This window comes from Diabrotica undecimpunctata, unplaced genomic scaffold, assembly GCF_040954645.1.
Source record: "Diabrotica undecimpunctata isolate CICGRU unplaced genomic scaffold, icDiaUnde3 ctg00000997.1, whole genome shotgun sequence".
In the NCBI taxonomy this organism is placed as follows: domain Eukaryota; kingdom Metazoa; phylum Arthropoda; class Insecta; order Coleoptera; family Chrysomelidae; genus Diabrotica; species Diabrotica undecimpunctata.
In genome coordinates, this window is record NW_027312047.1 from 14,042 (window position 1) to 30,141 (window position 16,100).

At 33.8% G+C, this 16,100-nt stretch overlaps 1 protein-coding gene across 1 annotated transcript; it reads right to left on the reverse strand.

Annotated features, from left to right (window-relative positions):
* Nucleotides 1-11,202: 11,202 nt before the first annotated feature.
* LOC140431470 (uncharacterized) lies at nucleotides 11,203-14,010 on the reverse strand. The gene is made up of 2 exons (XM_072519389.1): nucleotides 13,125-14,010; nucleotides 11,203-12,182 (listed from the first exon to the last, which is right to left on the reverse strand). Exons 1-2 carry the CDS (start codon nucleotides 14,008-14,010, stop codon nucleotides 11,203-11,205), a joined length of 1,866 nt encoding a protein of 621 aa, XP_072375490.1.
* Nucleotides 14,011-16,100: the final 2,090 nt, after the last annotated feature.

The window sequence follows — 16,100 nt, forward strand, 5'->3', positions numbered from 1 at the left end:
TTGGAGATGTAATATTAGGGATACTGTGGGAACTGTGCTCTTGAATTCAATCGAAGGTTGTAATTTTACTTTTTTAAATGATGATTCAGAAACACTAATTTCTCACTATAATACCAAAAATAAATCTGACATAGATTTATCTATTTATTCAGATAATGTTTCTATTAAGTGCGACTGGAAAAGACACAAGGTTTCGCTAGGTTCTAATCACTAAATCACTAGTTCTTATCACTAATGTAGGCAATCATACAAATCAAAATCAAAAAAGAAACTTAAACAGAGCCGATTGGCTGATTTTTTTCTTATCTAATTGAAAATTTTATAGCAGATAATAGCATCTAGGATATAACTGATGAACAGTTCAATAAAAAATTTATTGAAATGAGTAATAAATCCATTTTAAAGAAAAAAGTGGTTAATTCTAAATTCTGTATCTTGGTGGAACTCTATTTGTGACAGAGCTATACGACAACAAAAAGAACCGCTGTTACTTTTTAAACGTAGTTCTATTGTGAGCAATTATATTAACTTTAATAGAGCAGTGGCATACACAAAAAGGGTTATATTACAGAGTAAAAGAGTAAAATATCTAACATATGGCAAGCCATCAAAATACTTAAAAACACGTATCAGGTATCAAAAACAAGTAGTGATAAGGTGTAAGTAGTGATAGTTGGGTAGAAACATTCTTCAATAAAATTGCACCGTCGTGGGTACTAGAAAAGTGTAACCTTTCTGAAAAATCAGGTACCAAACATCCCGTTTTGATGAAATTTTCTATACAAGAATTAGAAAATAGTATAAAATGTAATATCAATATTGCACCTGGAAAAGGCGGTATTCATTATATAAGAATTAGAAATCTTCCTGATTGTAGTAGAATGGTCTTACTGCAAACAATAAATTATATATGGATACACAACAAGTTTGCAGATAGTTGGAAAGAATATAGATTAGTTTCAATTCTAAAACCCTACAGAAACCAAGATCCTACGAAACCAGAATCATAGAGGGATATATTCTTAGGATCATGAATACTAAAAACATTCGAAAGAATGATAAAGTCTACATTAGAGATTTGGATGGAAATCAATAATATACTACCAATATACCAATTTGCATCCAAATAGGGACATTCAACAACAGAGAATCTAGGTTACCTAATAACAGATATAAATGTTTTCTTTTCAAATAAACACTCAACAACTGCTCTTTTTCTACATGTTGAGAGGGCATATGATTATACATTATGATGCAAATGTATGGAATAAATTCATTATTTCAGAAACAGACGACTTTTAAAAAAAATCTAAAAACACGTCAATTTTAATTTTTGAATGACCATTAACTGACATATATGTGTTGGACATTACGTCATCAGTGTCGGCGTAATGAAGTAATTGACGATTTTTTTAAATACAAACCGAGGTCACGCGACAGCTCATTTGAAAGGTCTCCTTATCGTCTTTACAACGATGTAATCACTTGAATATTTATTTCTACAGGGTTCACCAAAATTATGAACTTTGTTAAGTAACATGGAATTACAATAAATATTCATTCACTGAACTAAGAGACACTAAGGAACGCCACTGGGAATAAAACAAAATAGTGTTTTTGCAGGTTCCGGAAAAACAATACATTGATAATAAACAATGCTACATTATAATCTGAAATTAATTATTGTAGTAAGTATTCCAAGTAATTTTTTAAAAATATTTAAATTAATATTGTCATTGACTCGTCTTTGTTTGTCAATGATCTGTCAAACAATAGACGTCAAATTTTTACTCATCGAGTTTTTTGCCGACATTAATAACAGCATTTACAAAAATGAAACTAACAGAAACAGAACGAATCGAGATTTTAATCATGATTGGTTATGGAGATAGAGCGAGGACTCGAGCAGAAATTCGTAATTTATTTAATACCTCAATCGCGAACCAATTACTCAATCAACAAGTAAAATTAAAAAAAAAAAAAATTAGAAAAACGGGCCATGTAAGAGATCTTCCCAGAAGTGGTAGAAAATCAATAGTCGAAGCCAAGAAACTGGACGTTGTACTGGCGTTTCCAGAAAATCACCATACCAGTTCTAGGCAGGTCGCACTAGATAATAATGTCTACCAATCAACTGTTGTAAAAGTGCTAAAAAAGGAGAAATGGCATCCATACAAAGTACATCTGGTCTAGGAGCTATTAAAAGATGACTCATATAGAAGAATCGAATTCTGCGAAACCGTTATGGAAAAATGTAACAGAGATCAGGTATTCATACAAAAGGTACTTTTTTCTGATGAAAAGTCTTTTTTGCTGAACAGTCACTTAAATCGCCAGACCTATCGATACTAGGCAAGTGAAAATCCACATTGGATGAAAGAGTATATGATACAATATTTCGAGAAGGGGAATGTTTTGGGCCGGCATTATAAACAATCAAATTGTAGGGCCATATTTTTTTGAGGAAAACTTAACTGCTTCTCGTTATCTAGAATCTAGGATTATCTGTTGCCAACAGCTAAATCAGCTATTATTTAATAGAAATGATTTGTGGTACCAACATGATGGGACTCCCCCACACTACGGCATTGAGGTACGAAATTACCTTAATAACGTTTTCCCAGGTAGGTGGATAGATAGAAGGGGACCCATCAAATGGGTCTCCAAAATCGACCGAATAATGTAGAAGGGTTAAAGGAGCGTATCAGAATGGAAATTGCACAAATAGCATCTGAAGTCATCGAAAACGTTAGAAAAGAATTTATTGCCCATCTTTCACATTATATTATTGCTGAAGGTCGTCAATGTGAACATTTGTTGTAATTTAATTGTATTTAAGTAAACATTTATTGTAAGTTAATTGTATTAATAAACCAACAGTTTTGGTTAACCCTGTAGAAATAAATATTCAAATTATTATATCGTTGCAAAGGCGATAAGGATACCTTTCAAATGAGCCTTTGCGTGACCTCGGTTTGTATTTAAAAAAATCGTCGATTACGTCATTACGCCGACGCTGATGACGTAATGTCCAACGCATATATAGCAGTTGATGGCCATTCAAAAATTAAAATTTACGTGTTTTCAGATTTTTTTTAAAAGTCGTCTGTTCTGAAATAATTAATTTATTCCATACATTTGCATCATACTGTATATATTTGACTATTTCGACGTCCCCATCGAACAAGGTTGTAACTCAGTTTTAGCGATTTTACAGGAAAGGCATAAAATATTTATCATGCCATAATGTGGGATTAATTTGAGATGTATGTTTTGTAATTTTATTAACTATTGTTTGAGTTTGATTGAGATACAACTTTGGGATTAAACATGACTCTTCGTAGAAAAAGGTTGTAACTCGCTTAACAACCATTTTACACTCTCCGTGTTAATTATTTTTTCCGTTTTACCATTAAAAAGTTTGTATGTTTTAAGTTATTGGCAATGACAATAAGAGAAAATTAGTTTTTATGGTACTTATATTTAAATAAAATATCAACTTTTAGTTTTCACAATTTTAATTTGAATTTATAAATTTTACAAAAACAAAAATATTCTACCACTACGAACAAAATAATCACTATGAATAAAATAAAAGAATCATCCCAAATTTTTATTCGAAGTCTGATGGTTGAATTGATTTTTGGTCACAAAATTTTAATTGTTTATAGTAACGCTGATATATTTCGGGTATTACATTTGCCTTACAAAGGCTATTTAAATCTTTATATTTGTCTTTCGATTTTGTGAGAGAATTAGAATAAACGGGAGGTATATCTGTCAGGGTGATACGCTCATTCTTATCTTTTGTCGACTTCCTAGCTGAAGAACGTTGAGTTACGAAGTTCAGCGTCAGCCGCTAAACAGTACGGACGTGGAGTAGAAGCGACACCTAAAGACCGCCGAGGAGCTGCAGCGTTGAGTTGAAGCCGGACTTATCAGTCTGTGCCGTGAGTGTAAGCACGACAACGCGGAGAAAAACGTAGGCAGCGGCCGAGGCCACTAGAGGCAAAAGCCTATGCCGAGACAAAGCTAAACCGGAGAGATTAGTATTAATCGAATCTTCACGGAGGCCAAAATCGAGGCATAGTCAAGTGAAAAAGTAAACGGACTTAGCCCGTCGGGATACTCCCTGTGCTACGATTGGGATGACGCTATGAGGTGTAATATTTTAGAAATTACACCTGGCAGACACGGCCCCAAGGTCAGGGAGGTGAGAAATTTAAGCGGATCCCACTCTAGTTCTGCCTAGAGCGTGAACTTCCGAGTAAAGGTTCTGGGTGGCATCCAGAAGCCGTGCTGACAACGGGTCAGACGGTCAAAAAATAAGCTTTCCTCCAAAGGTTAAGACTTCCACCCCCACGCGAAAATGGATCGCTCACGATCATCACCCGGCCAAAAGGCCACTCCAAACCCGAATGGTTATAGTTCGAGCTACAAACTCAATCAAGCACTTGAGCGCGGTGGAGTGACTCCTGTTTTTACTCGAGTTAATACACCTCGTTCCAATGAGTTGTTACACCCGAACGTAATTATTAGGGGTGAACATGTCACACAGGCTGGGTTTAATTAAATTGCTTGCTTGCTTGACGTTGAGTTACTGTCATTTATTCTAGATTAGCGCAGTAATTATTTTTGGAAAAAACGTCATAATTAACGTGAATTATTTTCGCATTTCTACTGCGAATTTGTAAATATTTAATCTCAGAGCATTTGACTTTATTGCTTTTAATATCTAGTTTAAAATTAATATGGTTGTCCTTAATAGTTTAAAATTTAATACTTGTTTTTGATTTATTTCTGTTACTAAATATGTCTTGCCTGATGTTTTGGCACATCGTATTATGGTTATCCATTGTTCTGGAACATATACGATTTGATGTTTTTTACGTCTTTCTATCAGGACATGCATTGAATCGCCTTCGTTTTGTGAATGCGCTACTTAAAAAAACACGTATGTAATATTAATGTTTAACTTTTTCACTGCATAGGAGTACATAGCAAAACCTATTCTATATTTGTTTTGTCTTCCGCAACTATCCGAAAAGAAGAAAAAGTCTGTAAATTTCTTTTTTACTTTCATTTCAATAAATAAATATACAGCACTACTAATTTCGTTAACACCTTTCCAGTAAACAGTCTCATCCCATAGGGACATAGCAGTGTCCTTCTTCTTCTTCTTCTACGGCACTACAGCCCAAAATGAGCCTTGGCCTCCTTTATTTTTTGCCTCCACCCTTGTCTGTCTGTGGCTGCTCTTCTCCATACACGGACTCCTAGTGTCCTTCATTGTCTCCTAAATCAAAGACTGTAAAATTGTAGACGGCGAGTTTTGGCTTATAGTATGATGCAGAAACTTCTGACATTGGATGTTTTTTCACTCCAATGTGGAGATCAAAACATTTCTGGAGATCAAAACATGCCGCAACTACTGAGTTACTACATTGAGCAAGCGATTTAATTTGCATTTTGATTTCGCAAACCACAATTTTAGAAGCGATGTGATGAGTATAATTAAGCTGTAAACTTTCCCTTTGTTCAATCGAAGCTCTTTTATAAATATCACATATTGCGCATAGATCTTTCCTGTGTTTAAAGAAATTTATGTTAAATTCATTGTAGAATACTTCTCGATATTGTCTCTCGGTGACTTGTATCTCTGGTGCATATTCATTATTGCGCAACCACTCTTTACAAAGTTGATATAATTTGAGAAACGTTAAAGATTCGTCAAAATATTGTTTGCGGCTAGGAGCCCTCACGTAATGTGACTCTACAACTGGTATCTGAGCAATATGCGTCCTCACACTTTGTGTAATAACCTTAGGTGCTTTGTTTGGGCAGTTTTCATGACATCCTCGTCGATCGGGTAGTGAAACACAATCAGTTACTTCTATATCCATCTTTTTATAAATATTGTTAACCCACTTATCTGCAAAATCTAGAGTATCGAAAAACATTTTCTTATATAGAGGTCTCTAGTAGCATATTCTGATAATTATTTTTCCCATAATTGCCAGAGTAGTCGGTGCGTTTTGATTTAGTTTGAGTCTTCTTACAAACTCTCTCTAATGACGGGTAGACCCAGAAACACATTTCACTGTTAGGGAGTGGTAAGAGACTCAAATTAAGTCGAAACGCAAGCGTCTTCGTATATTTATCGTCCTTATTCGACGCAATGAGTACAAAAATGATAGTAATTTATATGGGTAAATTGTTGATGCATAGTGGAATATAAATATTCCCAGCATCGCTCTGAATGGCTTGATTAAGCTTGGGTATACAGTTTACTTTAATTGCTATCGACACATTTAACTTCATCTTTCCTCACTAGAGGTCTCTAGTAGCATACTCTGATAATTATTTTTCCTATAATTGCCAGAGTAGTCGGTGCGTTTTGATTTAGTTTGAGTCTTCTTACAAACTCTCTCTGATGACGGGTAAACCCAGAAACACGTGTTAGGGAGTAGTAAGAGACTCAAATTAAATCGAAACGCAACCGTCTTAGTATTTTCTTATACAGGGTGTCCCGGAAAATAGTGCGTTTCTTAAAGGTATGGGCTGAGTGTAGCATTTAAAACAAAAAAGTCTTATAACATTTTTTTATAAAGTCAACCGTTTTCAAAAAAAAAATATATATATATTAAATTTAACCCATTTGATTAGTGTCCACAGAAAAGCAAATACATCCGACAACGTTGCGCTCCAAAAGGTATGGGCAGAATGCGATAGTTTAATTTATTTTGATACAGAAAAGGTACATTATTTGTAAACAGTTGTAATTACCCGTAGCTCAAGAATAAATAGTATTGTCATGTTTTCGATTCGCGAAAATCACGATATGTTTATTACGTACGGTGAAGCCCACTGTGACAGTAATAGGGCTGTTAGACTTTATGTTGAACGCTATCCCGAACGACGACATCCTAATGCCCGAAGTTTTGTGAACGTGTCCCAAAGGTTATTAGAGACGGGTTGTGTGATACCTAAAAAAACTAGCGGTAGAACACGAAGTAACCGAAGACTAAATGCAGAAGATGTGATTTTGGATATAGTCAGTAATAATCCAAGAGTAAGTACTCGATCTGTGGCTAGAATGGTTGGCATTTTAAAAAACATTGTTCACAAGATATTTACGGAACAACTGTTACATCCTTACCATTACCAACGAGTGCAAGATTTACACCAAGGCGATTTACCTCGAAGATTAAGATTTTGTAGATGGTTTCAAAACAAAATCGCCAGAGAACCCGAATTTCCGTGCAAAATGTTGTGTGCAGATGAAGCTTGTTTTACGAGAAATGGTGTGTTTAATTTTCACAATTGTCACGTGTGGAGTGATGAAAACCCGTATGCTATACGTAGGACAAATTTTCAAAAACAATTTAGTATAAATTTATGGGCTGGGATTATTGGTAATCGTCTGATTGGACCGTACGAACTTCCCAGAAGATTGAATGGAGAATCCTATTTAAATTTTTTGCAGCATGTTCTACCAATACTTCTTGAAGACGTTCCGTTACAAATACGCTCTGAAATGTGGTTTCTTCATGACGGGGCTCCAGCACATTTTACGAGACATATTAAAGATTTCCTCGACATCACTTTTCCTCGTCGTTGGATCGGTAGAAATGGACACGTTCTGTGGCCACCCAGAACACCAGAATGCAATGTTATGGACTTTTATTTTTGGGGACATCTAAAATCATTAGTATACGACAACCAAGATGAAATTAAAACAGAAGCTCAATTGCGTTAACGAATTTTTGATGCTGCTGAAATAATCAGACATAATTTACATACTTATAATATTAAGAATAATTGGATTCGTCGAATAAACGCGTGTATCTGTGCAAATGGTGGTCATTTCGAACATTTATTGTAATAATAATTTTCCCTGTAAGTAAAAACAGTATTCAAACTTTAATTATTAAATATTTAATAAAAACAAATACATGCTTTTTCTCTATCACTGTTATCAGTATCAATACATATTATGCCTAACGATCGATGATTCATGATAGCTGATTTATAGTAATTAACGAAGAATAACAAGGAACGCAACGTTGCCGGCTGTATTTCCTTTTCTGCGAACAATAATCAAATGGATTGAAATTAATATTTTTTTTTTTGAAAACGGTTAACTTCATAAAAAAATGTTATAAGATTTTTTTGTTTTAAATGCTGCAATCTGCACATATCGTTAAGGAACGCACTATTTTCCAGGACACCCTGTATACCTGAATTTTATCACCGTTTACCATAAATGAATATTTATATGACTAGCGGCGTCTTGAAGTTGCAAGTACTGCTTGTTTTTTAGGTAGTCTTTCAACACAGTTATATATAAAGCCTACTTGATGATCATGTTTCGAGATGTTGATTCGAGAATGCCAATCCTATTTTTTTTCCTTTTATTCAAGTTGCATTTCCAATTGTTGGTATTGCGTGTACGCGCTATCTCAGAGTTTTCCCGGCATATCTCGTTTCTTTTTCTTATGCGAATTTTGTTTTATATCAGTAGCACTATATTTGGTTTGTATATTTAAGTTTGTTTTTGGGTTCAACCTCATCTATTTCTTGTAGAGTCTTTTCTTTTGGTCCATCCGAATAGCTACTACCTACAACAAAATTATTTTTTGTATATCTAGCTGAAGACCATAGAATACCAAAGAAACAGAAATTAACAATTCGTAACAAAAGGAACTTATGGTGGTCTATTAACAAGAAAAAAGTAAATAGCAATAGATATTCTAAAAACATTGACATCTTACCTTCAGAACTGAAAGGTACATATTCGGATATATTAGCAGAGAAAAGCTCTTTATGACCACTAGGCTCTACATCACTACCATTCGGGTCTAGAAATTTGCTACAACCAGGCCGTAACTTTTTTTTAAAATTCGATTACATCATTGCCATGTTGAATAAGTATTTCATCGGATGATGATGTATTTGCACATAAAGGGTTTTCTGTGACATCAAAATCTTTTTCAACAATGTCTAAGTTTTCCATCTCACCAGAAAATAAATTTTGTTCCATAAAATATAAACTACTTATGTTTACTTACAAAATTATGGTTATGATAATTATTTTACTTAGCAGGTTCAGCGTCTATTTCACTATTTTTTAAAGCTAATTCTAATATACACCTATTACGACTAATTTTATATATAAAAATATATCTTAATATAGAAACACTTGTATAGTCAAAAATATCAACTAAATTAAATAATGTACAAGTTACATTCACGTCAATGGGATATACTGTAACTAATCAAACACAAATAAAGCAGCAACTCATATAGCATATGGGATTCCCCGGTAAACTATTCATACAACAAGATTGACTTAGAGGATACACCGTATGTTTGATTACTTTATAAATTAAACATCCGTGCAACAAAGCTGTAACTCCTTTAACAACCTTATTAATCGTCAAATATATAGAAACTAAAAATTTGACATATGGAGTAAACAGTGTTACTGCCTTTTTTACGCTAAACTGACACACGTAAGTTAAAATACAACTTTTTTCAGCGGAGTATTAGCGAAACTATTGAGAATTAAGCTACGTCGTTTTATATTGACATGTGCGCAATTTTTACTGAATTCGCCTGTGTTGAAATGTGAAAATAGATCTAACTTGAGTTACAACTTTGTTCGATGGAGGTGTCGATTTTACGTAAGACTCCACTGGAGGTTGCTAGGCCTGACAGGAAGTGTCTACGAGGACTTGTTGATAGCAATTGAGTTGCCGTCTACGTAGGAAAATTTAAGGGTTAAGGAATTCCTAAGAGACTACCAAAAAAGAACACTAACACCCCACTAGAGCAGGACACTACACCTATTACGGAGACCCGAAAGAAGAAACAAATTATGAAACTTCAATATAAGCATACAGGAAACGTGTTAAATGGTACAACAATATAATAAAATAATAAAATCTACTATAAATCAGTCTTTTGTATTATATATCAATGAAATAAAAATTGGTTAAAACATTTAAACTTAGCTAATAGTTTTAAAATACTCACATAAGTTAATGATGTAGCTGTAGCTAGATATTCTAAAAGTTCAACTGCAGTGGGTTTACTTAAGTACGCAAAAACTGCTATTGTATATAAAGCTATGTTTTGATAATAAAATATTACCGCACATAGATATCTTTGGAAGGATTTACGATAAAGTAACGTTCCCCAGTTCAACATCCAATATAAGGGATCGCCTAAAAACAATAATTCATTATAGTATGTTGAAACTGATAACTTTCTTTGATCAAATCTGGTATAAAAAAAACGTAGGTATCTTGTGTCTTGTATGAATTATCTAGTAGTTAACCATACCTAAACAAAAATTTAGACATTTAAAAAGTATTTCCAGTTTTACATTAAAAATTATTTATTATCGTTAAAACACTGAATTTTCTATAAACTATAATAGAAATTACTGAGCGAAGATGTAGGTGTTTGTCCTTACACCTTTGTCCTGATGGCTTTGTTTCACGCACCAGTAATAGGTCGCTGGTTTTTTTCCCTTGGGGAACAAGGTTTTTCCTTAGGGAAATAGGTTCACTTTATATATATATTTCTTTGAAGGACCACCCAGAAAACTGGGAAAAATGAAGATTCGAAAAGAACGTTTGAACAAATATATTTAAACAAATACAATGTATTTTAAACGCCGATAACTTGCATATGATACACACTTGTCGGTTGATACAATATTGACATGAACTTATTAATATACCGACTGGTTTAAAACACTAATATGCCGCTGGGGCGAGTAGAGCCTGACGCTCCTTCAGTGCTGGAATTTTAACTGATACTGATGTCCACTCTCTCCCCTCAATCACAAACATTCCGAAATCTCCCCCCTGACCCCTCGACGTATTAAAAGATATGTTTATTTTTCAAATACCTTTAACTTTCAAATCATTGATAAAAACTACCTGATAAGGGTATTTGTCTCAACTTGCGGAATTTTGGAATGCGTCAGAGGGTAATTTGGAAAATACTAATCCTTTCATTGTTACGATTCTATGAAGGTTTTAGAAACTTGTGTAGAAAGTTATTTAAATGCAAGATAACGGCGCTTTACAGATTATTAGTTAGTACAAAGAAATTTTATATATCTAAACTAATATACAGTATTATACAAAAATAAACTAAATAATATGATACAAAAATAGACTAAAAATATTAAGTATTGTTGTTACGCAACATAGTCCTCCCGTTGATGTGACCTACATCTAAATGAGTATGGGGTAAAGGACATACTTTAACAACAGATCTTATAAATGTTCCGTCTTTAGTTCTTAGTTTTACAGTTCTAACCCTGCCATCTCTGCGAAATTGCTGATGAAATTTGCTGCATTTCTGCCACAGTGATAAACTATTTTTGGATTTTGTCGAGATATCTTTTTCTGGATAGGAAGTCATGCTGCTTCCAATGAGAAAATGAGCGGGGGTTAGAAAAGAAAAATCATTTGGACTGTCTGACAATGGACAGAGGGGTCGTGAATTTAAAACAGCTTCTATTTGAGCCAAAATAGTGGTTAATTCCTCAAATGTAAAAATATTATTGCCCATCATCCTTACTAAATGATACTTGCAGCTCTTTATAGCTGCTTCCCAAATTCCACCCTGATGTGGAGATCGAGGTGCAATGAACTTCCACTCAATTAATGTTGAGGCTGCGAATTCTTTTATGGTAGGTAGAACATCCGTTCCCATAAAAAAGTCATAAAGCTCTTTTAACTGATTACGAGCTCCAAGAAAGTTGGACGCATTGTCCGAATAAATGGTTTTAGGAATACCTCTGCGTGAAATGAATCTTTTTAACGTTAGTAGGAATGCTTCGGTGCTAAGACTGGACACTAGCTCTATATGGACTGCCTTAGTGACAAGGCATACGAATACTGCTATATAAGCCTTACAAATGGGAGCACGTCGCAGTTTTGAAGATTTTATTTGAAATGGGCCCCCGTAGTCGATGCCGACATTTGTGAATGGTCGAGAGACCTGAAACCGTTCTTTGGGTAGATCGGCCATTATTTGATGAGCTGGTCTTGCGTTAAATCTGTAACAGTTCTTACATTTGTAGATGATCCTCTTGATTTCTCTCAGTCCATCAAGAGGCCAATAAGTGAGTCTAATATTTGACAATGTATTTTGAGGGCCTGTGTGCAATAGGCGAATGTGTTATCTTTGAAGTAACGATCTAACTACCTGGCATTTTGTAGGAAGAAGAAGTGGAAATTTTTGATTATACGAAACATTTGCATTGCGAAGTCGTCCACCAACTCTTATTAAATCAGATGCGTCTATAAATGGATTCAATTTTAAGATAGCCTTATTTTTTATTGTTTTTTGATGCTTTAAGTCTTTAAATTCTGATTGAAAGAATGTTAGTTGAATGATTTTAACTATTCTCTGCTTGGCTTCTATTAATTCGGAAGCCGAAAGTTCACCATTTCTTTTGTTTTCTTTATTTTTAAGATTGTAAATATACCTATTGCAATATGCAATTACTCTTTGTAACCGAGTGAAAGATGAGAATTTACAAAAAGTTGTATATAGAGTAGGTTTCGAATTATTTACAGCGTGTAAAGTGGCTTTTATTTCAGGAATATCTGTTATATCAATATTTGGAACAAATTCATTAAATTTAGTGGTTGCGTTCATTAGAAAATGGGGCCCATGCCACCATAATGTATTGTCTACCAGCAGGGCCGGTGTGGTACCGCGAGACAGAATATCTGCTGGGTTATCTTTAGAACTTACGTGATTCCATAAATAAGTTCGCGTTAACTCCTGTATTTGAGTTATACGGTTTGCTACGAAGATTGACCAACGAGAAGGGTGAGAATTTATCCATGCAAGTACAATTTGGATATCTGTCCAGAGCCTAACCGAAGCTATGGAAGAAACCTTTGGTGAAATAATAAGAAAGATATTTGAAATCAGGGTAGAAAGCAAAACAGCCCCTAATAATTCAAGTCTGGGTAGGGAAATGGTTTTTAGCGGAGCTACACGACTCTTTGAAGTAATTAAGTTGCATGAAACGATTCCATTTTCATGTAAAACCCGTAAATAAATACAAGCGCCATATGCCTTCATACTTGCATCGCAGAAACCATGGATTTCAATTCGAGAAATATTGAGCGGATTGAGCAGAGGTCTAGAGATTGTGAGTTTTGCAAGATCAGGAATGTGAGCTAGAAAATTCAACCATTCTGATGAAATTTCTCCTGTGAGTTTGTCATCCCAATTTAAGTTACATATCCAAATATTTTGCATTAACAACTTGGCAGATACAGTAATCGGATTTATTAGACCAAGAGGATCAAAAATAGAAGAGATAATTGATAGAACTTCTCTTTTTGTGTATTTTGGTTCACTAGAAATGTCAGGAAGAGAGATAGAGAACATGTCAGACTGAGAATTCCAACATATTCCAAGAACTTTATTTGACGAATTGTCGGATTTTATTACATAATTAGATTTTTGAGATTCAGAGGAAATAGAGTCGAGAAACTCGGAAGAATTAGAACTCCATTTATGGAGTGGTATCCCAGCGGAATTTAGACTCGTAGAAAGTTGCTTATAAGTCTTGTACAAAGTCTCGATATCATTTGCACCATGTAAAATATCATCTACATAACAAGAATTTTCTAGAGCATCAGCAGCTAATGGGTATTTTTCTTTATTTCGAACTGCCAACTCTTTAAGACACCTAGTACTTAAAAAACTAGCTGAGTTTGTGCCGTAGGTCACAGTCTGAAGTTCTAGACATTTTAATTCTTCTTGCGGGGAATTGCGCCACAGAATGTTTAGTAAAAATGTCTGTTTTGGGTTAATTCTTATTTGCCTAAACATCTTTTCGATGTCGGCGATAAGAGTATATTTGTAAAGTCTAAAGCGAATTAGAATTTCAAACAAATCAGGTTGTACAGTATAACCTTTGAGCATAATATCGTTGAGAGACACATTTGAGGTTGATTTCATTGATCCATCAAATACAACCCTGAGTCGAGTAGTTAAGCTATCATGCTTGAAAACACAATGATGTGGGAGAAAAAACTTTTAGCAAGAGTGGAAGCAAAGAGTGATGTCTTTTATTGCAGGTTTTGCAATTCGAAGATGAGGAACAAGAATTAGACATATGACCACTAGCAAGGCAATTGAGACAAAAACCTTTGTTTTTTACTTTTTGCATACGCTCTTGAGCGGACAAATTTAAAAATTGTTGGCAAGAGTATACTTTATGTGAGTTAGAATTGCATACGAAACATTTAAAAGATGTATCTCTATTATTTATAGAAATATGAAGAGACGGTTTTGATTTATAAAATGTTTTCTCTTCAAAGATCAAATTTTCCAATATCTTACATTTCTTTTCAATAAAATTCAAAAACTCATCTATTGTAGGAAGTTCGTTGAAATCTCTTTCGGATTCAAAGGATCGTTTCATATTAAAATCTAATTTTTGTGTGAATATATGAATTAAAATTAAATCTGCAAGATTGTCGGAGATATTTAAATTATTTAGCGCACTTAAATTCTTTTTTATGTGAGTTAAGAATTCTCGCAAGTTTTGAGCAGTATTTTTTGTTAATGAAGGAACGTTCAAAAGTTGTTTTAAATAAGTGTTAATTATTAAACATTTGTTTTCAAATCTATTCTTAAGTGTATCGAGCGCAACGGAAAAATTTGAGCCTACAACTTCCAAATTTTCAATTAGTTGTAGAGGCTCGTTCTTGAGAATTGATTTTAAATAAATTAGTTTTTCAATATCTGAAAGATTTAAATCATCTACGATAAGTTTGGTAAACATCTCGATAAAACTAGGCCAATTTGCTATATTTCCATCGAAATGTGGAATTTTTATTTCCGGTAGGCGGATATGATGGTTATTTGAATGATTTTGTTGAGCTGAGGTGCAACAGAATTTACTGAAATTGTATCAATTTTATTCTTTAGAGCTGATCCTAACGTTAAAAATCTGTCTTCTACGTCTGCCATGTCAACAGAAAATTCATCATCTATTGTCTCTAATTCATTTTGAACCTCGAGATATTTGTCAAAAACTTTTGATAGATAGTCTTTTCTAAAAATTAATTCATTTTTTGAAATATTACTTTTTTCATTTTCTTTAAACCAATTCTCCAATCTAGTTATCGAAGCTTTACTTCGACCTCTTGCCTTAACAAGATCATCTTTTACTTTAACAATATCATCAACCGTTTTATCCATGATTAGCTGATTGAATTAGATTAAGATTTAGTGAGCGAGAAATATGTGAAAGAATTTGATCTTTAAATTGAAAAAACAGAAGAATAGTAATACACACAGAGATATAGCGAAAATATGAGAATTTACACTAAAAATCGAAAATATAAGTAAAAGGATATAATAATTATAAAAATAATAGCGAAATAACGAAAATGTTCAATAAATGTTCAAAAAGAGTTTATAGTATGCACTTCACAAATGATACTAAAATTAAAAAACTTACAGTTTGTTGAGTGTGATGCTAGGCGTTAAATCAGCTACGAGGATGAAGGAGTCTGGAGGCGTTCTACTGGAAGATGCTGCAGATGCTGCGTTGATGTCTAACTTGAAGATGAGACATGCGAAGATCTCTGATTCGAAGTTGAAATGTGAAGAATTCCGGCTCGAAGGACGATGAGCGAAGATGTAGGTGTTTGTCCTTACACCTTTGTCCTGATGGCTTTGTTTCACGCACCAGTAATAGGTCGCTGGTTTTTTCCCTTTGGGAACAAGGTTTTTCCTTAGGGAAATAGGTTCACTTTATATATATATATATATATATATATATATATATATATATATATATATATATTTCTTTGAAGGACCACCCAGAAAACTGGGAAAAATGAAGATTCGAAAAGAACGTTTGAACAAATATATTTAAACAAATACAATGTATTTTAAACGCCGATAACTTGCATATGATACACACTTGTCGGTGATACAATATTGACACGAACTTATTAATATACCGACTGGTTTAAAACACTAATATGCCGCTGGGGCGAGTAGATATGTTTATTTTTCAAATACCTTTAACTTTC